This window comes from Dreissena polymorpha, chromosome 15 (genome assembly GCF_020536995.1).
Source record: "Dreissena polymorpha isolate Duluth1 chromosome 15, UMN_Dpol_1.0, whole genome shotgun sequence".
NCBI classification, from domain to species: Eukaryota; Metazoa; Mollusca; class Bivalvia; order Myida; family Dreissenidae; genus Dreissena; species Dreissena polymorpha.
In genome coordinates, this window is record NC_068369.1 from 14415061 (window position 1) to 14441663 (window position 26603).

Sequence of the window (26603 nt, forward strand, 5' to 3'; positions counted from 1 at the left end):
ATTGTGAATTTCAATACTATTTTTAATCAACGATACTTTAAAACACAGGCACATGTTCACATACGAAATTTACTTTCACTTATTGTCTTGTTTCTATGAATATTTTTTAACATGCTTATTGGAAGGTAATCATTAATGGCATGCGGTGCTTTCCATAGTTAAACTTTATTACGAAAAACTATTTGCAATATGAAGCTAATTATCAGTGTTGGAAAAATAGTGTTTGTGTCATAATAATGACAGTGACGTGCTTTTTTATGTTATTAAGATATGCCTGGTTACTTTTACAAGAACAGTTTCATTTGGTTCTCCTTGTATCTATGCAAGTGCACGGCGTTAATCTGACGATCACAAAACAGGCAGTGCTCTCTAAAAGTGTCGTAAGTGTGCCTCTTGATATTATATTATGCATTAGGATATTAGATACGTCCTAGTTCTGCTTGAAGAGTAGAGCTAGTTGTGTGGTGAAACATTTCTTTAGCGTATGTAATACGAACTGACTAGTTTGTGTCGGTGTGTGCATTTTGTCTATTTATTTATTTTAAATAGTATATCACTATTTGAATTGTTTTATATTCAATGTTAAATTATTAATTTCCAACATTTCATAGCGCTACGTTTCATGTTTTCGATTATATTTCAAACAAACCACAGCCATATGTTTTTTAGCATTTATAGTTTTTTTTGGCCACCATTTGAAAGCTTTTTATTTTTCTTACATTACTAAGCGTTTACACATGTTCATTACCAACCTTTATAAGCATTCACGCGTGTTCATGGCCAACCTTTCTTAGCATTTACACATGTTCATGACCAACCTTTATTAGAGTTCAACAGATGTTCATGACCAACCTTTATTAGTGTTTACACATATTCATGACCAACCTTTATTCGCATTTACACATGTTCATGACCAACCTTTCTTAGCATTCACACATGTTCATGACCAACCTTTCTTAGTGTTTACACAATGTAACATGTTCATGACCAACCTTTCATAGCTTTACACATGTTCATAGCAAGCATTTTTTAGCGTTTACACATTTTCATGTCAAAACTTCATAGTGGTTTCATAGTCTTATAATTCATTCGTTTACACAGTTTTATAACCAACATTATATAGCGCTTACACTTTTTTCATTTCAAACATCGCATAGCCTTCATTTCTTAGCGTTCACACCTGCTATTTCCACCTTTAAGAGTCTAACAATTTCCTGCAGGTGTTAACTGAACACATTGCAATAAAACTTCCAAAACAGGTTGAGTTTCCTCTGCGTTTTAATTGCATATAGATGTGTTTGTGAAACACAATGTCCCCATATACTTTACCTTTAACCTTGAAGGATGACCTTAACCTTTCAACCACTCAAATATGCAGCTCCATGAAGTACACATGCATGCCAAATATCAAGTTGCTATCTACAATATTGCAAAAGTTAACATTAAATGAGGGATTTTGACCCATACATTTGACCTCTGACCTTGAAAGATGACCTTGACCTTTCACCACTCAAAATGTGCAGCTCCATGAGATACACATGCATGCCAAATAGGAAGTTGCTATATTAAATATTGCAAAAGTTAAGGCAAACGTTAAAGTTTGTGCAATCAAACAAAGCAACAAACCAACAGACAGGGCAAAAACAATATGTCCCCCACTATAGTGGTGGGGACATAAACATCATTAAAAGTGGAAAGTGTCCTCCCTGATAAATCTGTGCACACATGCATTAAACCCCTTTTTCACAAAACGCGGTCCATATGTTTCTTAAGTATCCATCATTAGCTGAATTGCTCCTTTTCTTTGAGCAATCAGTCTCATTCAAATATTCCACCAATACAAAACGTATGTCCCAGTTCGCAGAATAGATCGTTAATGTGCATATAAATCGTATAGCGAAAAAAACTTTACATAAATTCATTGAAATATATTTTGTATCAAGGTTGACACCAAAACCTAATCAAAATCGGTTTTGATTTGATAAATATATAAATGTCCATAAATACATGCAATAGGCAAAAATCATTGCAGCGTCGCGAGTTATGCAAATTATGTCTATATTTAACTTTTGCTATACATTATTAGCGTACGGAAGATAAATACATAGATTTAGCAAAAACATAGCGTTGCAACTCAGTTTTCGTCTGTACCAGATGTATTTGCATTTGTTCTTACCTTATCCGCAATTTTGTTTGTTTAGGTTTGAATTAACGTGTCGAATCATGAATATTAATTAGGTGGTTTTCGTACTTTACCGTACTCGACCCCATGATAAATATCGCTATATTGTTTGTTTTCAACCGATTTCAACCGGATTTTCAGTGATATCCTCAATAAAAACACGTTTTCTTACTATTCTGCTCATAAACATAGCAATGAACGGGAACTTTAAAGATCTACTGTCTATAGGTTTTTTAATAACTACTACATTAATCAAATTGTATTATCCTCTTACATGTATTGATTTTATTTAAAACTCAAAGTGGACACACGAATTGAAATGTCAAACCACTTAACTATTGCAAACAAAACAAGAGCTGTCTCCATTGGATGACATATGCCCCCGGTAAACACTATGGTAGAAATTATGAGCATTTTTCGAAACCTAAACGCATTTTTCGAAACCTAAACACGGACCCCAAGTTCAAGGTCAAGGTCAAAGGGGTAAAAATTTGTGTGCATATAGAAAGGCCTTGTCCATTTACACATGCATACCAAATATGAATGTTACATCTGAAGCAACATAGGAGTTATGAGCATTTTTCGAAACCTTAACGTAAAGTGTGACAGACAGACAGACAGACGGACAAACGGACAGTGCGATCACTATATGCCCTCCTTCAGGGTCATAAAAAAAGTATGCAAGCATGTAATACAACATGTTTAATGTGCTCAATGTCTCGTCAAAGTATAAATTTTTCTGCAATTTTCATTCAATGCATAGATTACACACACTTGCTATGCCAGAGAAATGATAACATGAAATAAAATATTTAAAAAGTAAATACCAGCTTTGAAGCACTACAAAGTAACATACTTTATAAGGCAACTAAGAAATTGTAAACAAATCAATGTAAATACATGCAAAATCCATTGAAAGGTACACAAATATCTTTCATTTGGACATTTAAATATAAACACAAATCCGTGTTCAAGTTAAGTTCAAACACCCCATGATTTGAAGTTATTCCATGGACAAAAGCAATCTAGTAAATCACCCCTCTTCATATTTTAGTAAGTATACAATGCCTTTTTAATGAATAGCAACAACCGACAATATCCATTAACAGTTTTTACATTCTAAAACAACATAATATAAATATAGCCTAAACAATGTATTATAGTATATACAGGGTGAAATATTGACAGCTAATCCAGATGAACAATCTACTGATAAAGATGTTTATTTTTATAGATAACTGATTTCACTTCATGCCTGTTTATCCCTTATGCATTGAACAGCCCATACATATGTTTTGAAACTTAAAACAAATGGCAAAGTCTATAAATATAGATTCTTAAGCAAAATAGACAATAGAAGCATATAATAAATCCATAAACAAGAATGTTATTATATTATCCATACATAACTCATATGTGTATAAGAAGCTGAACAATAATTAACTTCATTAACAATAAACAAAATCATGAAACAAATACATTTTTCAGCTTCTTTATCTTTGTTGCTTCTTTACCCAAATTAATTAATCCATATAGCCTTGCAAAGGCACTATTTTTATTTACATTTTAACAGTCATGGCCTTTGAGTTTAGCTAATTCACTGCCCACAAAATTTAAATACCAGTAGATCAAATTTCAAACTGGCTCTCTTCACAGTTACTCCACCTGCCACTCTTTAAAGAAGTCATTGCCCTTGTTATCGACCACAATGAAAGCTGGGAAATCTTTCACCTCCACTTTCCAGATGGCCTCCATGCCTTAAATATAATAAACAGAAGTGATGGATGTTCACAATGAATCCAGTATAGTACCCCCTGTACTCAAGGGTGTATCTTGGTTGGAAAATAACCAACCCAGCTTACTGGGGTCACTTAAACTCTCCTTTATTAAGATGATACAGTAAAATTAACTTGTGTATTAAACAATCTTTCACATTAAAGAAGGAAATGGGCTGAAAAGAGCAGTGGTCACAACCCTGTCTTCTTGACTGCCAGGTAAGAGGTACCGGTAGTACATGAAATTGGAAAACTGGGCTTAATGCATTTGCTTGAAGTTTCATTCCCGATAAGCCTTGCAGCCTGTCTACACAGGCTAATAAGGGACGACACTTTCCGCTTTTACAAGATCTTGCTTAAAAAAAAATGTTTTCCAAGATTAACTTGTGCACATTGCACAGGCTTATCAGGGATGACATTCATCGCAAATGATTAAGATCAGTTACACATACCTAACTCTGGGTACTCCAACACCTCCACCTTTGTGATGCAGTTCTGTGCCAAAATGGCTGCAGGGCCACCGATGGAGCCAAGGTAGAACCCACCATGCTTCTTGCAGGCATTTGTCACCTGTAGGCAAACATGGACCTTCTTAAAGATTTACTTTGTTCTAGTTGTTACAAGCATTGTTTAAGGAAGGGGACTTGTTATTGATTTATTTTCCAGGAGGTTGGGGGAGAAAAATGAAAATGGTTTATTTCTACAAACAAAGAAATTCTACAGTTTTATATTTTCCCTATGAAAATAAAGATTAACTGTTTAAAGAATGATCTTGAACCATTCTTTAGCAGTCGTCCAATGAAATTCTTATGCCTTTAATTTTCTTGATAAGGCTATTTTTGAAACACAAGTATTTTACTTTAATAAAAGTAATTTTTGATAATCTGACTGATAGTCTGAAGTGAAGTATGGCTTTTTAAACCAACATGGGCGGCAAGAACTTTCTGAAGAAATTAACCCAGTATTAATATTCGAAAACAACTGCTTGTTTTGACATATAATAGCTTTGTACCAAGAACAAAGCTGGTCATATTTAAAAAAACTGAAATCACATTTGATTTAGGCCTGATTTAATACATTAAATAGCTTACATTCTGTGCAAAATGTAAAAGAAAATGTAAGGATACATTTTTCAACAAGGGAATAGGACTAAAATATCGGCCTCATTCCAGCCCTCAAAACCTGAAAATTTCTAACCTGCTTGCTCGCGTTTCCCTTGGCAACTTGACAATCAATCTTGTTCAGGGAAAAATCACTTTAAAGCAAGTAGGTAAAGTATGACCCCATATCATCTTGTGCAGTCTGCACTAGCTTATCAGGGACAACACTTTCTGCCTAAACTAGATTTTTTCAAGGTAAAGAATTTCTTCAAATGAAAAATATCATACAAAAGACAGTGTTGGACTGCACAGGCTAATTTGGGACACTATACGCACACACAATAACCCCTTTTTACAGAGCAAGGCTTGTATATTTTATATAATTTCTGACCTGTTTGCTTCTGTTTCCCTTGGCCAACATGATCATACTGCCCCCGGCTGCCTGGAAGGTCTCCACATAGCTGTCCATACGCCCGGCAGTGGTCGGGCCAAACGAACCACTGGCATAGCCCTGCGAAACAGACCATTAACATAATATTAATATCATATAATAGCTTGATGTTCTCCATACGCCCACCAGTGGTCGGGTCAAATGAGCCTTTGGCATAGCCCTGGGAAACAGACCATTAACATAATTTTAATATCATATAATAATGTGACAGTCCTTACCTTTTGCAGTGGTGGAACCCCACAAACCTAAAGAACAACTTGCATAGCCCTGTTAGACAAAGACAATAAACATACAATGATCATCTTTCTGTGAAAACTGGACTTAGTGCATGTGCCTAAAGTGGGGAAAACTGGACTTAGTGCATGTGCCTAAAGTGGGGAAAACTGGACTAAGTGCATGTGCCTAAAGTGGGGAAAACTGGACTTAGTGCGTGTGCCTAAAGTGGGGAAAACTGGACTTAGTGCATGTGCCTAAAGTGGGGAAAACTGGACTTAGTGCATGTGCCTAAAGTGGGGAAAACTGGACTTAGTGCATGTGCCTAAAGTGGGGAAAACTGGACTTAGTGCATGTGCCTAAAGTGTGGTCTCATATTAGCCTTTGCAGTCTGCACAGGTTTATCAGGGAAAACACACCTCGCCCCAACTGTATTTTTTTTATAGAAAAAAAATCCTCCAAACAAACAAAAATCTATAAAAGCTTGAAGATTCATCCCTGAAAAGCCTGTGCAGACTGCACATGCTAATCTTGAATGACGCTACTCTTATGCATTAAGCCTCGTTTTCCTAGAATGTGGTTAATATTTCAAAGCTGCCCATCAAGGCGGTCCAAGTGAACAACAAGCAAATGCATGAGTAGAATAAGGGTCTCTTTGTATTACATGAAGGATTCAGAACACTGCTCTAAGCATAATAACTGAATACTTTAGATCCATTTTTTTCATGGACATGAAATTTCATGGCTTGGTTCTAACTAAAAATAGTAGATTTTTTTTAATGTGTGATGTTAGACTTAGGTCTTGAACATTTCATTTGGTGGCTGAAAGGAGGGACACAAATCCACACAAAAAGTGTCAGGCAAATCATACTGCTTTCACAGTACATTGTATATATAACAAAGTTGTCCATATGCTGGGTCATGTTAGAGCTGAATTGAGCCATTGGCAAAGAGTTTTGAGGGAAATTATCAATATGAATAGGCTAACTGAATGGACATGTTTTAAAAAGATTGCATAAGCAATAGCCTGGTTAGGGATAAAGTTAACAGGACCAAGCATATCTTCATACATTAAATGCTTATCAAAGAAAAACTGCTTGCATTATTATAACTAAAAAGCCAATAAACAACTGTTGGCTGCTTAGATGCTCATCGATTAAACCAGCAAAAAGAGTTAGTTATATAGCTCTATTGCTAAATGAACAATCATAATGCCAAAAAAAGTTATTCTTACACATTTTGACTTATTGCTTTGCATTTGAAATAAGTAGCATGAAACTATTAAGCTGCATTAAGGACAAGAACTGTTTTTGTGTATAATTGGACAGTTAAACAATAGCAAGTGTGCTCTTTTTCTACAGAAAATTCAGGAAATGTTCATGTTGTTTGTTTTCTTGCTTTGTTTATTTTGATGCAGTATCAATAGAGATCTTTCCAGGTAAACATACCATTTGCCATCATTTATGGGTCACAATTTACAAGATTTATTGAGAGTGTTAAATAACTCTGTTTGTAAAACATGCATGCCCCCCATATGGGCTGTCAGTTGATGGGACAGCCAGTGTGTGAATATGTTTTTTGTCACTGTGACCTTGACCTTTGACCAAGTGACCTGAAAATCAATAGCGGTCATCTGCCAGTCATGATCAATGTACCTATGAAGTTTCATGATCCTAGGCCTAATTATTCTTGAGTTATCATCAGGAAACCATTTTACTGTTTCAAGTCAGTGTGACCTTGACCTTTGACCTAGCAACCTGAAAATTAATAGGGGTCATCTGCCAGTCATGATCAATGTACCTATGAAGTTTCATGCTCCTAGGCGTAAGCATTCTTGAGTTATCATCCGGAAACCATTTTACTTTTTTGAGTCATTGTGACCTTGACCTTTAACCTATTGACCTGAAAATCAATAGGAGTCATCTGCCAGTCATTATAAAAGTACCTATGAAGTTTCATGACCCTAGGTGTAAGCATTCTTGAGTAATCATCCTGAACCCATTTTACTGTTTAGAATCACTGTGACCTTGACCTTTGACATAGTGACCTGAAAATTAAAAGGGGTCATCTGTCAGTCATGATCAATATTCCTGTGAAGTTGCATGATCCTAGGCGAAAGCATTCTTGAGTTATCATCTGGAAACCATTTTACTGTTTGGAGTCACTGTGACCTTGACTTCTGACATAGTGACCTGAAAATCAATAGCGGTCATCTGCCAGTCATGATCAATGTACCTATGAAGTTTCATGATCCTAGGCGTAAGCATTCTTGAGTTATCATCAGGAAACCATTTTACTATTTTGAGTCACTGTGACCTTGACCTTTGACCTAGTGATCTAAAAATCAATAGGGGTCGTCTGCCAGTCATGATCAATGTACCTATGAAGGTTCATGATCCTAGGCCTAAGCATTCTTGAGTTATCATCCAGAAACCATTTTACTATTTTGAGTCACTGTGACCTTGACCTTTGACCTAGTGACCTGAAAATCAATAGGGGTCATCTGCCAGTCATGATCAATGTACATGTACCTATGAAGTTTCATGATCCTAGGCCTAAGCGTTATTGAGTTATCATCCGGAAACCATCTGGTGGACGGACCGATCGACCGACATGTGCAAAACAATATACCCCCTCATCTTCGAAGGGGGGCATAATAAAAGCATAATTCAAGATTTATCTTAATATTAGGATAAACTGGTAAATATCAAGAAAATTGCATTAAACTATTTATCAGCTTAATTTCTGTATATGATGTATTGTGCAAAAGTTTCATTTTTAAAGGACATAGTGAAAATTGTATGAATAAATTTCAAAGCATGACACTCATCTTACAATTCGCACAGGCTAATCTGGGTTGACACTCTATACGCACATGCATTAAGCCCCGAAAAATGCTTACCTCAGGTGTCTTAGCAGGCCCTGCATAGTACACAGGGTGATTCTTCATGAACTCTGGCATTGCCTCCCCCTTGTCTAGCCTCTCTTGGAGTTTGGCGTGGGCAATGTCTCGCGCCACTATCAGGGTCCCCGTGAGACTTAGGCGAGTTTTGATTGGGTAGCTGTTGAGGAGCTTCAGCACTTGAGACATCGGCTGGTTCAGGTCCACCTGTGTATTATATTAGTTATATCAGCTTAACCCATTTATGCCTAGTGGACTCTCCCATCCTTCTAAATTGGATCAATTTATTTAAAAAATTAAGGATGTCTAGTGTATTTATTTCTATATTTAGAATATTTCTTTCAGAAATTCTTCAAGCAAACAGCGCAGACCCTGATGAGACGCCGCATCATGCGGCGTCTCATCTGGGTCTACGCTGTTTGCCAAGGCCTTTCTTCTAGACGCTAGGCATAAATGGGTTAAGAAGCCACACAATAAATTGATGTCTTAGTAATTAAATACTTTGGTTGTATCAGTCTCCCTAAGGCAATCTGGATAATATTGAAATGAAATGTGCTATATTATAAGAAATGGAAATAAACAAGGGTAAACTTGCTTATTGCCTTTTTGCAATCTGTACTAGAAGCATTCAAATAATGTCAAATAACCTAAGAAAAGTCTTATTGTCTTATTATTGTTATACCCTGTATCACTTAGATATGGATTTTAACGCATTTGTAGTCCCTTAGAAAATAATTTAATTAAATACATTTTTTACTAGATTCAAGTTTAAAAGGCTTCATTCCCAACCTTTAGTTATTGATGAACAGCAAACAGTATAAAACCTGAACAGACAAACTCGCAGGCTATTCAGGTTTTATGTTGTGTGCACATAGCCATTTTCACTTTGCTTCTTTAATCAATTTGATGTGGACATAATACGGGAGAAATGGTTCAGAATAAGTTAGAATAAGTTCTTTGACACAAAAAAACAAAATGACAACTTGTTTACTTATTTTATTAAAAACCTAACACTTGTATTTGTATTTTATTTTGTGTAATGGTGAGCAATAAAAGGTGACGTATCAAACATTTACGTTAATTTGAAAGCACTGAGCGGGATTTAACACTTTCTCAAAGATCTATGGCAGACCAATCCTGACAGAAAATAGGTAACGAAGTAACTTCAAACAATATTACTGTCAACTTTTTCTTCTGAAATATTTTTACAGATTGTTTGTTGCTTAATTTTCTTTAAGTCTTTTCAGGACGATTTAACTTTACCGGAACGTAAATCAGAATGGAAAAGCGTATAATTTATCGTTGCTAAGCGCCCAACACCTAACACCTAAGGGAACATCTAATAATCCTTTTTATACTATATATTTCCTAAGCATTGGGGGCTACCGCCCAAAAACCCTTGCTTTGTGGATAGTGGTAAACAACTGCGTACCGGTAAAGTTCAATCTAGCCGTCTTTTCAGATTTCTTTTCACTGCAATTCATGCAATCAATCCAGTTTTTCTATAACATGAGTTATGATTTCACCATATCAGCCATCCAGCAAGATATTTATTTTGCAGACTTATTACCTTAACATCATCCCCTCCAAGATCCTTGGTTACCTTGAAAACATTGTCTCCCAGATCCTTGACCTCTATACTGATGAATTTGTCAACAACCCCTCCCAGATCCTTGACTTCTATACTGATTACCTTGTCAACATCCCCTCCTAGATCCTTGGTTACCTTGTCAACATCCTCTCCAAGATCCTTGCTTACCTTGTCAACATCCTCTACCAGATCCTTGGAAACCTTGACAACATCCCCTACCGGATCCTTGACGTCTATACTGATTACCTTGTCAACATCCCCTCCAAGATCCTTGGCCTTTATACTGATTACCTTGTCAACATCCCCTCCCAGATCCTTGGCCTCTATACTGATTACCTTGTCAACATCCCCTCCCAGATCCATGGCCTCTAAACTGATTACCTTGTCAACATCCCCTCCCAGATCCTTGGCCTCTATACTGATTACCTTGTCAACATCCCCTCCCAGATCCTTGGCCTCTATACTGATTAACTTGTCAACATCCCCTCCCGGATTCTTGGTAACCGTGACTACATACCCTCCCAGATCCTTGGCCTCTATACTGATTACCTTATTAACATCCCCTCCCAGATCCTTGGCCTCTATACTGATAAACTTGTCAACATCCCCTCCCAGATCCTTGGTAACCTTGACTACATCCCCTCCCAGATCATTAGCCTCTATACTGATTACCTTGTTGACATCCCCTCTCAGATCCTTGGCCTAACTTGTCAACATCCCCTCTCAAATCCTTGGCCTCTATACTGATTACCTTGTAAACATTCCCTCCCGGATCCTTGGCCTAACTTGTCAACATCCCCTCTCAGATCCTTGGCCTCTATACTGATTAACTAGTCAACATCCCCTCCCAGATCCTTGACCTCTATACTGATTACCTTGTCAACATCCCCTCCCAGATCCTTGGCCTCTATACTGATTATATTGTTAACATCCCCTCCCCTGGCCTATATACTGATTAACTTGTCAGCATCCCCTCCCAGATCCTTGGCCTCTATACTGATTAACTTGTCAACATCCCCTCCCAGATCCTTGGCCTCTATACTGATTACCTTGTCAACATCCCCTCCCAGATCCTTGGCCCCTATGATGATTAACTAGTCAACATCTCCTCCCAGATCCTTGACCTCTATACTGATTACATTGTTAACATCCCCTCCCAGATCCTTGGCCTCTATACTGATTACCTTGTCAACATCCCCTCCCAGATCCTTGGCCTCTATACTGATTAACTAGTCAACATCCCCTCCCAGATCCTTGACCTCTATACTGATTACCTTGTCAACATCCCCTACCGGATCCTTGACCTCTATACTGATTACCTTGTCAACATCCCCTACCGGATCCCTGACCTCTATACTGATTACCTTGTCAACATCCCCTCCCAGATCCTTGCCCTCTATACTGATTAACTTGTCAACATCCCCTCCCGGATCCTTGGCCTCTATACTGATTAACTTGTCAACATCCCCTCCCAGATCCTTGACCTCTATTCTGATTACCTTGTCGACATCCCCTCCCCGATCCTTGGCCTCTATACTGATTAACTTGTCAGCATCCCCTCCCAGATCATTGGTTACCTTGACAACATCCTCTCCCAGGTCCTTGACCTTTATACTGATTACCTTGTTAACATCCCCTCCCAGATCCTTGGCCTATATACTGATTAACTTGTCAACATCCCCTCCCAGATCCTTGACCTCTATACTGATTACCTTGTCGACATCCCCTCCCAGATCCTTGGCCTCTATACTGATTAACTTGTCAGCAATCCCTCCCAGATCCTTTGTTAGCTTGACAACATCCTCTCCCAGGTCCTTGACCTCTACATTGAATTCCTTTTCAACATCCCCTCCCAAATCCTTGGCCTATATACTGATTAACTTGTCAGCATCCCCTCCCAGATCCTTGACCTCTATACTGATTACCTTGTTGACATCCCCTCCCAGATCCTTGCCCTCTATACTGATTACCTTGTCAACATCCCCTCCCAAATCCTTGGCCTATATACTGATTAACTTGTCAGCATCCCCTCCCAGATCCTTGACCTCTATACTGATTACCTTGTTGACATCCCCTCCCAGATCCTTGGCCTCTATACTGATTAACTAGTCAACATCCCCTCCCAGATCCTTGACCTCTATACTGATTACCTTGTCAACATCCCCTACCGGATCCTTGACCTCTAAACTGATTACCTTGTCAACAACCCCTCCCAGATCCTTGACCTCTATACTGATTACCTTGTCAACAACCCCTACCGGATCCCTGACCTCTATACTGATTACCTTGTTATCATCCCCTCCCAGATCCTTGCCCTCTATACTGATTAACTTGTCAACATCCCCTCCCGGATCCTTGGCCTCTATACTGATTAACTTGTCAACATCCCCTCCCAGATCCTTGACCTCTATTCTGATTACCTTGTCGACATCCCCTCCCCGATCCTTGGCCTCTATACTGATTAACTTGTCAGCATCCCCTCCCAGATCCTTGGTTACCTTGACAACATCCTCTCCCAGGTCCTTGACCTTTATACTGATTACCTTGTCAACATCCCCTCCCAGATCCTTGGCCTATATACTGATTAACTTGTCAACATCCCCTCCCAGATCCTTGACCTCTATACTGATTACCTTGTCGACATCCCCTCCCAGATCCTTGGCCTCTATACTGATTAACTTGTCAGCATCCCCTCCCAGATCCTTTGTTAGCTTGACAACATCCTCTCCCAGGTCCTTGACCTATACACTGATTACCTTGTCAACATCCCCTCCCAAATCCTTGGCCTATATACTGATTAACTTGTCAGCATCCCCTCCCAGATCCTTGACCTCTATACTGATTACCTTGTTGACATCCCCTCCCAGATCCTTGCCCTCTATACTGATTACCTTGTCAACATCCCCTCCCAAATCCTTGGCATATATACTGATTAACTTGTCAGCATCCCCTCCCAGATCCTTGACCTCTATACTGATTACCTTGTTGACATCCCCTCCCAGATCCTTGCCCTCTATACTGATAAACTTGTCAACATCCCCTCCCAGATCCTTGACCTCTATACTGATTAACTTGTCAACATCCCCTCCCAGATCCTTGACCTCTATACTGATTACCTTGTCGACATCCCCTCCCAGATCCTTGGCCTCTATACTGATTAACTTGTCAACATCCCCTCCCAGATCCTTGGCCTATATACTGATTAACTTGTCAACATCCCCTCCCAGATCCTTGACCTCTATACTGATTACCTTGTCAACATCCCCTCCCGGATCCTTGGCCTCTATACTGATTAACTTTTCAACATCCCCTCCCATATCCTTGGCCTATATACTGATTAACTTGTCAACATCCCCTCCCAGATCCTTGGCCTCTATACTGATTAACTTGTCAGCATCCCCTCCCAGATCCTTGGTTACCTTGACAACATCCTCTCCCAGGTCCTTGGCCTCTATACTCATTACCTTGTCAACATCTTCTACCAGATCGTTGGTTACCTTGACAACATCCCCTCCCAGACCCTTGGTCACCATGACAACATCCCCTCCCAGACCCTTGGTTACCTTGACAACCTCCCCTCCAAGATCCTTGGCCTCTATCTCCGGCAGGTACTTGTCTGGGTTGGTCTCCAGTTGCTCCAGGAACACCCCCTCGGCTGTGATCTTTCCGTTAATCTGAACATGTGCTAAGCAAATTAGCTTTGTTATTAACCTTTTCAATACACTATAATTATGTTGTTAATTTTTTCTCAATGAAGGTGTTATCTAAACAAAACATATAGAAGAAAAATTGACCAGTAAAACATATTATTTTGGATTTTCAAAATGTTTCAGCTTTTTAGTAAAAACTATTATTAATATACATTACTATATATCTTTATCAACACTATATGACTGTATTTCATCACAGAGAAATTGCTTTTTAATATGTTCACCAATATGAAAAATCTCTGGTTGTTAAGTGTATCTTAATAAATTTCATTATTCAGTTAATTATTTACAAAACAGTTACTTCTTCAATTATTTTTAAATTAATTATTGTTTAAGTAATCTGTGAAATTTTGATTATAACTTTAAATGATTGTTTTTAAATTATTTATGTCAAGTTATGAATTAGAAACATCTGATATTACTCAATTGCAATAAGGTATGGACTGCTTCACCAAGCTTCATGATCAGTTTATTCAGTTTTTAACAGGCATTGTTTTTTTTAAATAAAAATGCTTGTTTGATTTAGTGTTTTTTTTAGTGTAAACTTATTTATTAAAGCTTGATTGCATCAAAAACTTAAGGCTAATTAAAAGGCTCTTGAGTCTGTTTCCTTGGACTAATTAGAACCAGTGCTTGGTGTCTTTGGGGATTTTATTTTGTAAATCGATACAAGAGGACTAAGTTTTATATGCCGAAAACAACCAACCTGTCTATCAGCAGAGCAGGACACGCCGAGTCCCACTGGACAAGAGGCCCCATGGCGGGGGAGTCTAATCACTCTCACATCATGACAGAAGTACTTGCCCCCAAACTGGGCCCCTATGCCCATCTTCTGGGTCAGTTTTAGGATCTGTGACTCAAGGGCTAGGTCCCTGAATGCCCTGCCATGCTCGTTACCTGCAAGGATTTTATACTTAGACTGAAGAGTGATGTTTTTATATGTGTTAATTGATTAAAAATACAACGTAACTACAAGCATTTAGTAACAGTTATAAAAAAAAGTAGGAAAAAATACCACAAAACATATCTGTCTAAATTAGTACATGTACATAAAAACAGAAGTTATATACATAATTATATACGGTTCCACAAAAAGATCAAAGCACAAAAATGCATGTTAAGACTACAATTATAATGATTTAATAAGACAAAACTCTTTTCTGTTGAGTTCCAAATCATTGCTTCTACTAGTCTTTGGAAGCATTTTGCATAAGTTCATGATATAAACATGCTTAAACACAGGCTATTCTGGTTTTATGCTGGTTGCTGGTTGCATAAAGCAATTTTACTTTGTCTCTGAGCTGGAAAGGGCTAACCTTACCAGTGGTAGGCAGAGTGTCCAGATACTTGGTGGAGGCCAGCTTCACCGTTTTCAGTGTGAACTCTGCTGATGTACCTCCAATAACCAACGCCAGGTGGTATGGAGGACAGGCAGCTGTACCCAGGGTCTGCAAACCAAGGAGAATAACAGGCTAGTATGATATAAAGGATGATAAACACAGTCTTCTTTCTGTGAAAACTGGGCTTAATGCATGTGCATTAAGTGTCATCTAAGATTAGCCAGTGCAGTCTGCACAGACTTTTCAGGGGCAACATATTCCTTTTTCCAAAGGATGGTAAATGGTTTATGGTTTTAAAGGGAAAACTAGAAATGTGTCAGGGACACCATTGTACCCACAACACATGTTTGAACAAAGACCAAGTCATTTTACATTCAACATTGGACTAAAAGACAAAAGAGCATTATTCAGCAAATTGCAGTCATTTTCACCTGAAGGTCAAGTTCGCCTGCTAGGATTAAAAAATACAGTAGTATAAAATACATATTTGATGGAGCACATGCTTTATTCAAAATACACCAACAGGACTTGGTTGAGTGCCCAATTAAAAGTGAAGAAAACAGACAGAGGGCTATAATCATGCCCAAACTGATGCAATTACTTAATTTGTATTGCATCTGCTTTCTAAAAACAACTTGCCTTAGACATTCAAACTTGAGACATATTTTATACTTTTACAAAGATTCTCAACTTGTCCTAAATTTGATTTTAACAACGACCCTGATCTTGGAATTTTACCCTGAATTTTACAATCGTCATAAATTCTAAAACTTGAACTTTATTTTAAAATATGTTTTTTGTTTCTTAAACTTTAAATGGTTTTCAAACTTAACCTTGATTTCAAACTGGACATTTATAGTTCTTTACTTTACTTTGATCTCTAACTGTATGTTGATTTTTAACTCAACCTTGATTCAAGAACTTGAAGTTTGCCTTGATTCTCAAACTTAATATTGAATTTCAGAAGATTGATTCTCAAAGTTTTCCCTGATTTTCAAACTGTGTTTGTTTTTAAACTTTACCTTGATTTTTCCATCCATAAACTTCACAAGTTTGTCCGGATTAAGCATGGTCTTGCTCTGCTGACCCGCCTACCTTTACCATCATTCTCAAACTTGTCCTTTTTATAGTCTGATTTTCAAACTTAAATTTTGAACATGACCTTGAATCTCTGACTTTTTCCAAGTTTTCGTTTATTCTTAACCTTTATGTTATACTTTAAATTCAAGATTGATTCTAAAACATGACATTGATTCTAGAAAATAACCAAGATTTTTCAAACTCAATGTTTGTTTTTAAATTTTACCTTGATTTTTTCATCCACAAACTTCATTAGTTTCTCTGGGTTTAGTAAGGCCTTTGTCTGCTGGTACAGATAGGTCTTGTTAGCAGAGCCTCCACCCTTGGCGATGAACAGGAAGTCATACTGGCCACCAGGCGTGGCATAGATCTCAATCTGGGCGGGAAGATTGGTCCGTGTGTTCACCTCCTTGTACATGTCCATTGGGGCCACCTAAGGGGAAAGTTTGAATTTACAAATTTATTGTGGCTACCTAAGGGGAACCATTGTTTTTATGGTGCCACCTGCAGGAATAGATTTAAGGTAGAAAAATTGTTTTCTCCATACTTTGACAATTTCAGCACATATAGTGAAAATGAACACCAATTAATGTGGTGTTTTATATAATGACAGTCCATATGCTCAAATATATATTGTAAATGAATGCAAATTGAACATTTACAGTTTATTGGGGCCACTTACGGGAATAGTTTGAATGTAAAACATGGGCTTTCTTTAAGATTGAACAAATTATGCCAAAATGAAAAATTCATTATATCATTATATGCAAACCAAAATTAATATTGTAACTTAAAGTGAATAGACATGTTCAGTTGATTTAGGCCACTTTTGGCAATAGTTGGAATGAATGTGTTCACTGTAGTATGACAATTGTGCCAAATGCTTTACCATTATAAGGAAACCAGAATGAATATTGTTACTTAAAAGTGACTGGATGGAAAATATTCATTTGGGTCACCTGTGAAAATAGTTTGAATTTAAAACACGGGCTTTGATTATATTGTGTAAATTGCTCTTATATACCATTCCATTATATGCAAACCAAAATGTTTACTGTAACTGAAAGTGAATGAACAATGTCAATCTTTTAAGTCTAAATGACTAATTTGATACAGAAAAACAAACAAGAGCTGCCAGAGGACAGCGCGCTCGACTTATCAAGTGCTTGACAGTATAACGTAAGCCATCATGGGGAAATTGTTCATATTCAATAATTTATTAGACGATCTTTCAAAAATAAAAAGGGGGGGGGGGGTAGGGGGGTGAGAGGGGGGTATAATGTGGGGTGGGGTCATTTATAAGATGATGTTTAAAAAAAAAAATGTTTTTTTTTGGGGGGGGGGGGGTAGGTTAGGGGGGGAGAGATTCTGGGTAGGGGCGTGGGGTATTGTTTTGGAGGAATCCATTATGGTATTCAGGTAAGTGTTGTTTTGCCAAAGTAATAATAAAATGTAATCATAAATAAAGAAGTTATGGCAATTTAAGCAAAATGTTAAATTATCTAAGGGTAAAAGGGGCCATAATTATGTCAAAATGCTTTATACAGTGGTCTGCTCTTGTTTATAGGTTGGGGTCATGTTGGTAAACAAGTATGCAACAAATAAAAGCAATATGTCAAAGGATATAGGAAATATTTGGGGTAATACGCAAACTTTAACAAAGATTTATCAATAATATGCATATTCTAAGTATAAAAGGGGCAATAATTATGACAAAATGCTTGATAGAGTTGTCTGCTCTTGTTTATAGGTTGGGGTAATGTTGGTAAATAAGTATGCAAAATATGAAAGCAATATGTCAAGGGACAAAGAAAATAGTTGGGGTAGTACGCAAACTTTAACATTTGCTGCATATTCTAAGTGAAAAAGGGGCCATAATTATGACAAAATGCTTGATAGAGTTGTCTGCTCTTCTTAATAGGTAGGGGGCATGTTGGTAAACAAGTATGCAAAATATGAAAGCAATATGTCAAGGGACAAAAAAAATATTTGGGGTAGTACGAAAACTCTAACATTTGCACACTAACGCAGACGCTAACGGTAACGCAGACGGTCACGCCGACGCCAGGGTGAGTAGGATAGCTCCACTATATATATTTCATATATAATAGTTGAGCTAAAAATCATCATATTTTATTGTATTAATACAGATATTAATAACTTTACAGTATGATCAAAACAATCTTCAAATACAATTTTTAAATAAGTTAAGCTTGTAATATTGAACCCCATTGTTTTTAGTTTAACCCTATCCCCCATGAGAAGCAAAGTGAATGTAGCTATTTCTACCAGCATAAAACCAGAACAGACTGCAAGTAACTTGCAGTGTGCTCAAGTTTTATGCTGTTTGCTGCTCATTGGTAACTAAGGGTTGGAAATTAAGCGTTTAAAACTTAAATTTAGTAAAAATGGTATTTAATAAAATGTAACTTTCTAAGGGACTACAAATGCATCAAAATATGTATTTAGGTGGTAGAGGGTTAATGTCAAATGCCTTTCAATTCCAGTGTTACCTGGGAGTAGCGGAGGTTCTTCTGTGTGTAGGTGTTGTATACACCGCGAGATATGGCTTCAGCATCGTTGCCATCCGTCCACACATACTGACCCTTTTTTCCTGAAAAATGCAAACCAATCACATGTCAGTGATGGACTAAAGTGGAAGGCTTTAGTCATGCTTCATGGTAATTTTCATTTACGATATTTCTTTCCTTTGAGTCATATGGTTCACTTCATAAGACTATTATCATTTTAAGTTCCTTCGAATAATTTGAGAAGACAAATTGCAATAGCTTGTTCATCAGTTAACATTGTATTATCAATATTTTAAAGTATTCAATGATATTCCATGTATTTTATAGCGTTGAATTGTTGTATAGAAAGAGACTGATGGCACTTTTAGAAGATAAACATGAAAAGGTCATGCTAACAAATTCATATGTCAAGTTGGCCAATAAAATCACTATTAAGCAGAGTGAAAGACATTTGAGCCCAGTTCTTTAAAACAACCGGGCTTATGCATGTGCGTAAAGGGTCTCCCCTATTAGCCTGTGCAGTACGTGCAGGAAAATCAGGGATGATACTATCCTCAAAAAATAGATTTTCCTTTAAAAGAAAAATTCCATAAAAGCGGAAAGTGTCATCCCTTATTAGCAAGTGCAGACTGCACAGGCTAATCTGGGATTACACTAAACTTGTATGCTTTAAGCCCAGTTTTCCCAAAGCAAGTCTCATGTTATTTCTGCTCAGATCCACCTACCCACACATATGGCAGTGCCTGTGTCCTGACACCCTGGCAGTATCATGTGGGCCGCTATAGAGGCGTTCTTCAGTAGTTCCAGGGCCACAAACTTGTCATTGCTGGACGCCTCGGGGTCTTTCAATATGTTGGACAGTTGCTGTAATAATTCTCAGCTGAGCTTCTTACTGAACCAGTACCATTAAAGAGCACAGCTTGGGCCCAATATTTATCTATTACCCAGTCACACCGTTTTGGGCAAGTAAGAAGACATGCATCAAAATTATCTTAACAAGTGTCATTCATTCTCCTTAATAAATAAAAGAAATATTGCTATTTTGCATTATATAGTAACACCTTGTCTGCTTCAATTACATTAGCATTACAAACCTTTAATATGAAAAGCTACCCAACTTATATGGAAAAATACACAGTCATCATGTGACAAGATAAATTCATATACAGTCTTTCATTGTTATCTTTAATATACGACCATAACATACATGTAGATACTGTCATTAAAAAAAAAAAAGATAAATCAATTAACTTGCATTGTGTAAAAATGGACCTAAGTACATATCTGAACAGTGTAGCTCCTGACATATGGACCTAAGTACATATCTGAACAATGTAGCTCCTGACATATGGACCTAAGTACATATCTGAACAGTGTACATGTAGCTCCTCACATATGGACCCAAGTACATATCTGAACAGTGTAGCTCCTGACATATGGACCTAATTACATATCTGAACAGTGTAGCTCCTGACATATGGACCTAAGTACATATCTGAACAGTGTAGCTCCTGACATATGGACCTAAGTACATATCTGAACAGTGTAGCTCCTGATATACCTTTGAATCTGTATACATGAGGAGTCCTTATGTCCATAAATGAGACCAGAACACCAAGTGTGACTTTATAGCGGAAAGGGCAGCTCTTGACCAAACTGCACCAATGCACAGTCTGGTTTTGGGCTGTGGTGGAATTATACCCTTTTTTCAAGAATTTTGAAAATTTCATTTGTTAATAACTGCAGTGTTGCCCAGTCCAATAAATTAATGTACACTTCAACAAACTAATCAAACAACAAAAATGAGAACATCAGAAATCATCAATGTTATGCAACTACAGTTGTAGTATATATAAATCACATGAGACACATGTTTCTTAATAAAAAAGTTTAAAATTGTAATAATCAATAACAGTCACCATTTCACTTTCACTCTGACAGCATTTCTGAATCTCATATAAACATTTACATATGATAACATCACCCACGCAAAAGACCAGTAATTGCAAATATCTATTACATGTAAATGAAAATTTCAATGGCACTAAAGTTTCATACTTTTCCTACTTCAATCATAATGTCCAAATTGTCTGTTAATACCTGTAAGTGTGCAGGCCTAAGAAGATGTGCAATATCAATCATAGCCTGCTCAGCTATCAGTGTAAGGGCTTCAGGCTGCACCTGTATACACTTGCGGCCTTTCACCTCGAAAGATGACACAAAATCCCCTGCAAAATTTATGATCAAGTAGATGATTTCACTAATCACCTTCAAAAGGCCCTTCAGATCAAATCTTCAAATTCACAAAAGAACAAGAGTTTTAGCTGTTCTGTAACTAACCAAGCAGCTTTTTAATATGGAAGCAGATAATTAAAGTTACAGGATTAGGTACAGCTTACAGTATAAATCAAATATATAGTTGATCTCATTATATAAGTATATAAATGCTTAAGTTCAAAACAAGCTTTAAATTACATTAAACAGGGAATATAATGTCCGCAGAAAAATATAACCTCAAACTTGTTGAAAATTAAGCCAACCTGTAAGTTTCCTCCATTTTATATCTGGCTTCTTTTCTAACTCAAGAATGTCTTGGTATTTAAATGGATTCACATCCGTGGAGGCGGCAGCAGCAAGATGTTTTTCAATGGCAGCTCTAGACCTCTGTGCCAGTCGCAACAGATTCTGGCACCGGATTGACAACATCCCTTTACTGAAAGTCATAAAGTTCTTTCTCAGGTATCAACATTATAAACATGTAAAGGAAAATTTTCAAATCATGCAAACATTAAATGTTATAACATTAACAACATAATTAAAATGCTATACAGAATTATTTAAAGTAACAACAATCATTCTTTGAAAGTTGCTTTATAAATTCCTCCAATTATTAAATGTGAGTAACAAACATAGAACAAAACTTTATTCCATAAACAATACACAGTCTGAGTTAGTCTCATTTATAAGACACGCAAAGAATTTAGAGATACTTTTTATATGGGCTAAATTCTTTGGAACGTCTCAACGGTGAATGACCTGTTATATGTTGGACACCAGAAAGTTTAAATTTTCATCAATTTGCGTAAAATTGCGAAATAACATTACTAACTCATTCAGTTTTAGTTCAGAAGTCCATTTTTACCTCGAATATTGTCGAATTGAAGTTAGAAAGGCATTAATTCTTCAGTTAAACTTCTGCTTAAATTGCATCAATATCACTGACCTCTTGCTATATTATGAAACAGATTGAAATATCGACAACCAATCAGAAGAAGGCATTACAGTGTAACGTGTACGTGTAATTTTATTGAACATGAGCTTTTAACACCGACTTTTACCTAACTAGATCTAGTATGCTCATCGTTGTAGATTTAATAAGCATATGTTCAAAAACAGATATGGTGCACCGTGCAGTTTCTAGTCACTGTTTTAAGTATCAGCAACTTTTTAAGCACTTCTTTTTCGCACCTCTGTCTGTGTTGTTTTATGTACTTACATTCTACATTACATAGGACAGTATACTGTACGATCTGTATCAATATTATTTATTTACTGTATCAAAAAATAAAAGATGTAATTTATTTCAGAACATTTTAATTGTCACTTTAGAAAAAAAAACAATGCTTAATTAATCCAGAAAAGTATAATAACATTTGTTTACTATGCACCACAACAGACGAACGTAAACTGTATTTTACGCCATTTGTTCTCCCACATTTAAACCAGATGCTTTACATTGAGGTCGTGTTATCAATTTATATCTACACAGCGAGCGAATCGAGAGATATTGAAAAATTGAATAGTGGTTGGATTTAAATTGCTCAGGCATGCACAATTCAAAGTGTCATTACATAATTTTTACGGAACATTATCGAGAAATGAATTATCTACACAGGTATGTAAATGTTATTGCAATCAGTTGATATTAAGTCTGATATCGGGGCTTGAATGTTGCGCACAAAATCCTTGCGCAACAATATGGACAAAGGAAAAATTTCCAACATTATTCGAATGGTTCAACCGTTGTACGCTCCAAATATTACCAATATAAAAAGTAGCTTAATATTTGAGAGCGTCAACAAGTTGGACTACAGTCTGAGTCTGAAAAATATAAAACAATTAGCACAGAACCATATTGTGAAATTTTGTGTATATTAAAAAAAAACATTCTTTCGGTGACATTACTGATAAACATTTGCCGAATGATCCGGGTTGACAATATATAACAGTATTACTCATTGTGTATTAAACACTCATCATTTGACGTAACGTTTTCGAAAGTCATGTCCGAAAAAAGGTATCCGAAAACATGTATATGGACATTAACTTCTTAGTTTGAAATGTACCACGTTAGCAAACACATTGTTTCGATTAAAGTATCATTTAAACAATCACATTTTCGAAATTGTATTACTATTTAACATTTTAACAGTTCAAATTTCAATATCAATACAAACCGAAAGGTCAAGTTTACTAGTCAACTGTTCATGAATGTCAAGGACGCCGGTGTATTGGTCACCTTTCGACTCGTACCACAGTCGCCTCGTGGTTACGCATGCGCAATTAATTTCCTTCTATATTACATATAAAATAGTTGAAGTTCGATATCAATTTTTACCATGATAAAGCAATGACCCATTATATCATAATACATCATTGGAAAGATAAATGCATAATCTTTTTAAAAAAAATGATGTCATTAAATTCTATACGTTGTAATTCAAAATATTCACCTTAGTACAGGCAAACAGGTTTTGACCACAGATGGTTAGCGTGTGGCTATGATATTAATTAGTGAAAACATAATTTTGAATGATAAATAATCATATCATAACGAAAAATTAAAAAAAATGAGAAAAAAAAAATTTCACTATCAAATATATATATAACAAGGTATGCAACTCAAAATCACCCCAAAACGGGGTGCATCGCTTTGAACAGCCATATCTTCATCAATTGTGCAGCGATTTTCACGATCTCGGTCTTATTCAAAGCAGAAATGAATTTCCTTTATGGAAATGTATATGTCTTTCAATATTTTTACAAATACTGGGTCAACTTTTAAGAAATAACACGATACAAACCTCGCATGACCCAGTTGACAATGATCATGCAGTCTTTAAGACAAAAATCTTCACGGAGTAAAGGGCAACTTCCCTACAAAGTTCATGTACCTCGATACCATAATTCAATAAAACGTATGAAAAAACATTATTACCGTTCTTGTCGTTACATAATGCATCAAGACTAACTGTCCAGCGCCGTTTGAAACCTTTGTTTACATACATTTCAACTAACTGACATTTTAAACACACGAGTGATTTCATTGGTCCAATGCGGAGGTGTGTCTTTACAACTGGAGTTTTCATTCATAAAGACTGCATGATCATTGTCAACTGGGTCATGCGAGTTGTGTATCGTGTTATTTCTTAAAAGTTGACCCAGCATTTGTAAAAATATTGCAAGACATATACATTTCCAGAAAGGAAATTCATTTCTGCGTTGAATAAGACCAAGCGTGAAAATCGCTGCACAATTGATGAAGATATGGCTGTTCAAAGCGATGCACACCGTTTTGGGGTGATTTTGAGTTGCATACCTTGTTATATATATATATATATATATATATATATATATATATATATATATATATATATATATATATATATATATATATATATATATATATATATATATATGATAGTGAATTTTTTTTTTCAGAAAAGTTAATTTTTCGTTATAATATGATTATTTATCATTTAAAATGATGTTTTCACTAATTAATATCATAGCCACACGCTAACCACCTGTGGTTTTGACAGCTGTGCAGGCGACCATTTTGGGCTCAAATAGTATGACCTTCCTCACCATGAACCGCAGTGTAAGGGAGTGGCACTGAACGTGAACGAACGTGTGTTATGTATCAAACTGACTGCATGTAACACTGCAAACAGGAGTTCCGGTTTGGGGTTATGTGACCTCGTGCAGTGGAAAAAATAACCACTGTAGCAATCTCCACACAGAGCTGTCGTTCCACTCTCACATACAATCCCTGCAATCATACGAAAATAATTCAAGATCTGGAAAGAGTTTGTATTTGTTTAAGTATCATATTATAACATTATAACATGATCTTTGAAGTAGATAATTTGAGTGTATACATTTAGGTTAATAATAAAACAATACCTTACTTAAAAACATGTAAACATACCAACGGAAAAATTATTGTAACACGTGACTCGGCTGCCATCACATTGTTGGTTATAACGGTAAGGATTTGACCGAAATATGCAATCTCTTGCACGACGGTTACATTACATTCACTCATTCTGTATTGAGCATCTAAGTATAGGTATGGGTATTGAAATCAGAAATTTGCTTGTATATAAATGCATATAGATTTAAAAGTATCAGTATCAAAATGGGCATGATAAATGTCATTCTCATTAAATGACGGACTCTTCTAAGGCCTGGACGGCTAACTACCTCTGATATTTTTTTTTTAAACCTATTTATTTAAGCTCGATTGCATAACAAGCCTAAGCTTATATGAAACGTTTTCGAGTCAGTTTCCTTGGTGTCTTTGGGGGAGATCTAAACAACGCTCCCACCGTGGGGATCGAACCCGTGACCTCCCGATCGCTAGGCGGACACCATATCCGCCACGGCGATCTTCAATTATTGTGTTATATCGATCTAGTATTATATCAAGCTTAATTTATATATTACCCCGTGGTTATTGTTCATATTTGTATTTACGTACAATAGTTAGATAGGGTTGTCAAAAAATATTGTTCAATTCCATTTTTATCTAGGTATTTTTTTGTTAATATGAGAAGTGTGTTTATCAGCTTTGCTAAAACTTGCGTCATGACATATTTTGTTTTTGAATTTATGCTTTTTCAGAGTATTTGGAACTAAATATATCCCTGTAAATGTGTTTTATGTGAATCCAACGGGCTGACATGGCGAATGAAAAGCGGTGTCACGTAATCACCGAGTGCGATACAATACCAAGGAACGCCACCGTCATACAATATTTCATTTATTTATCTCCTAACGATACAAACCCAAAAAACTTATTATTTAAAGGGACTTTTCACGTTTTGGTTAATTGACAAAATAAGAAAAAAATGTTTAGATTCGCAAATTTTCACTGTAGTTATGTTATTTGTGAGGAAACAATAATACTGAACATTTACCATCCTCTAAAATATCCATTATATGCTTCTTTTGACGATTTAAAAAGCTGAAAATTATAAAGCGTTGCAACGCGAAACGATTAAATAATATAGAGAGTTGATGTTGTCGTTATATTTTGTGATACTACGAGGATTGCTTATACAAAGTATAAAATACATCACTCATTGTATGAGCGCAGATGGCCGTGTGGTCTAATCGATAGACATTTACTTCAGGAGTCAGTGTTTCGAGCCCAGTTCAGGGTTACTTTTTTCTTTCTTTAATTTTATTCTTGTTTTTTTTTGCTTGTGCTTTTTAGATCCAGTGTTTACATTTATCAATATACAGCATTTAATGACAAACTTCAATACATTCCAAAATCTGCGAAAAGGCGTCTTTAATTAAGGATTTGTTTTATCGGATCATGTGCACAAAAAGAGACACGCATGCATGCTTGGTATGAAATACACAATTCAGAAGGGAAATGTGCGTGACTAAAATTAATATCGCTTGAAACGCTTCGAATATTTGCGATACATTACGCAC

The 26603-nt window shown here is 36.4% G+C and overlaps 1 protein-coding gene across 1 annotated transcript; it reads right to left on the reverse strand.

The window, feature by feature from the left end:
* Positions 1 to 2869: 2869 nt before the first annotated feature.
* On the reverse strand, positions 2870 to 23405 carry LOC127860566 (fumarate hydratase class I, aerobic-like). Its single transcript, XM_052398686.1, has 13 exons — positions 23333 to 23405; positions 21416 to 21588; positions 20976 to 21103; positions 19601 to 19739; positions 18858 to 18958; positions 16571 to 16777; positions 15246 to 15372; positions 14631 to 14821; positions 13778 to 13888; positions 8624 to 8830; positions 5449 to 5568; positions 4410 to 4527; positions 2870 to 3939 (listed from the first exon to the last, which is right to left on the reverse strand). Exons 2-13 carry the CDS (start codon positions 21579 to 21581, stop codon positions 3839 to 3841), a joined length of 1716 nt encoding a protein of 571 aa, XP_052254646.1. The 5' UTR covers positions 21582 to 21588; positions 23333 to 23405; the 3' UTR covers positions 2870 to 3838.
* Between the last annotated feature and the right edge of the window lie 3198 nt (positions 23406 to 26603).

Excerpts from the sequence above, each read along its gene's own strand:
- LOC127860566 (XM_052398686.1), bottom strand. The coding sequence starts at position 21,581 with ATGTTGTCAATCCGGTGCCAGAATCTGTTGCGACTGGCACAGAGGTCT. Across the intron at positions 15,373-16,570 it reads TTGTGGATGAAAAAATCAAG|ACCCTGGGTACAGCTGCCTG; the intron begins GTAAAATTTAAA and ends CTTGGTTTGCAG. Across the intron at positions 8,831-13,777 it reads TTGGAGGGGAGGTTGTCAAG|GTGGACCTGAACCAGCCGAT; the intron begins GTAACCAAGGGT and ends TATAATACACAG.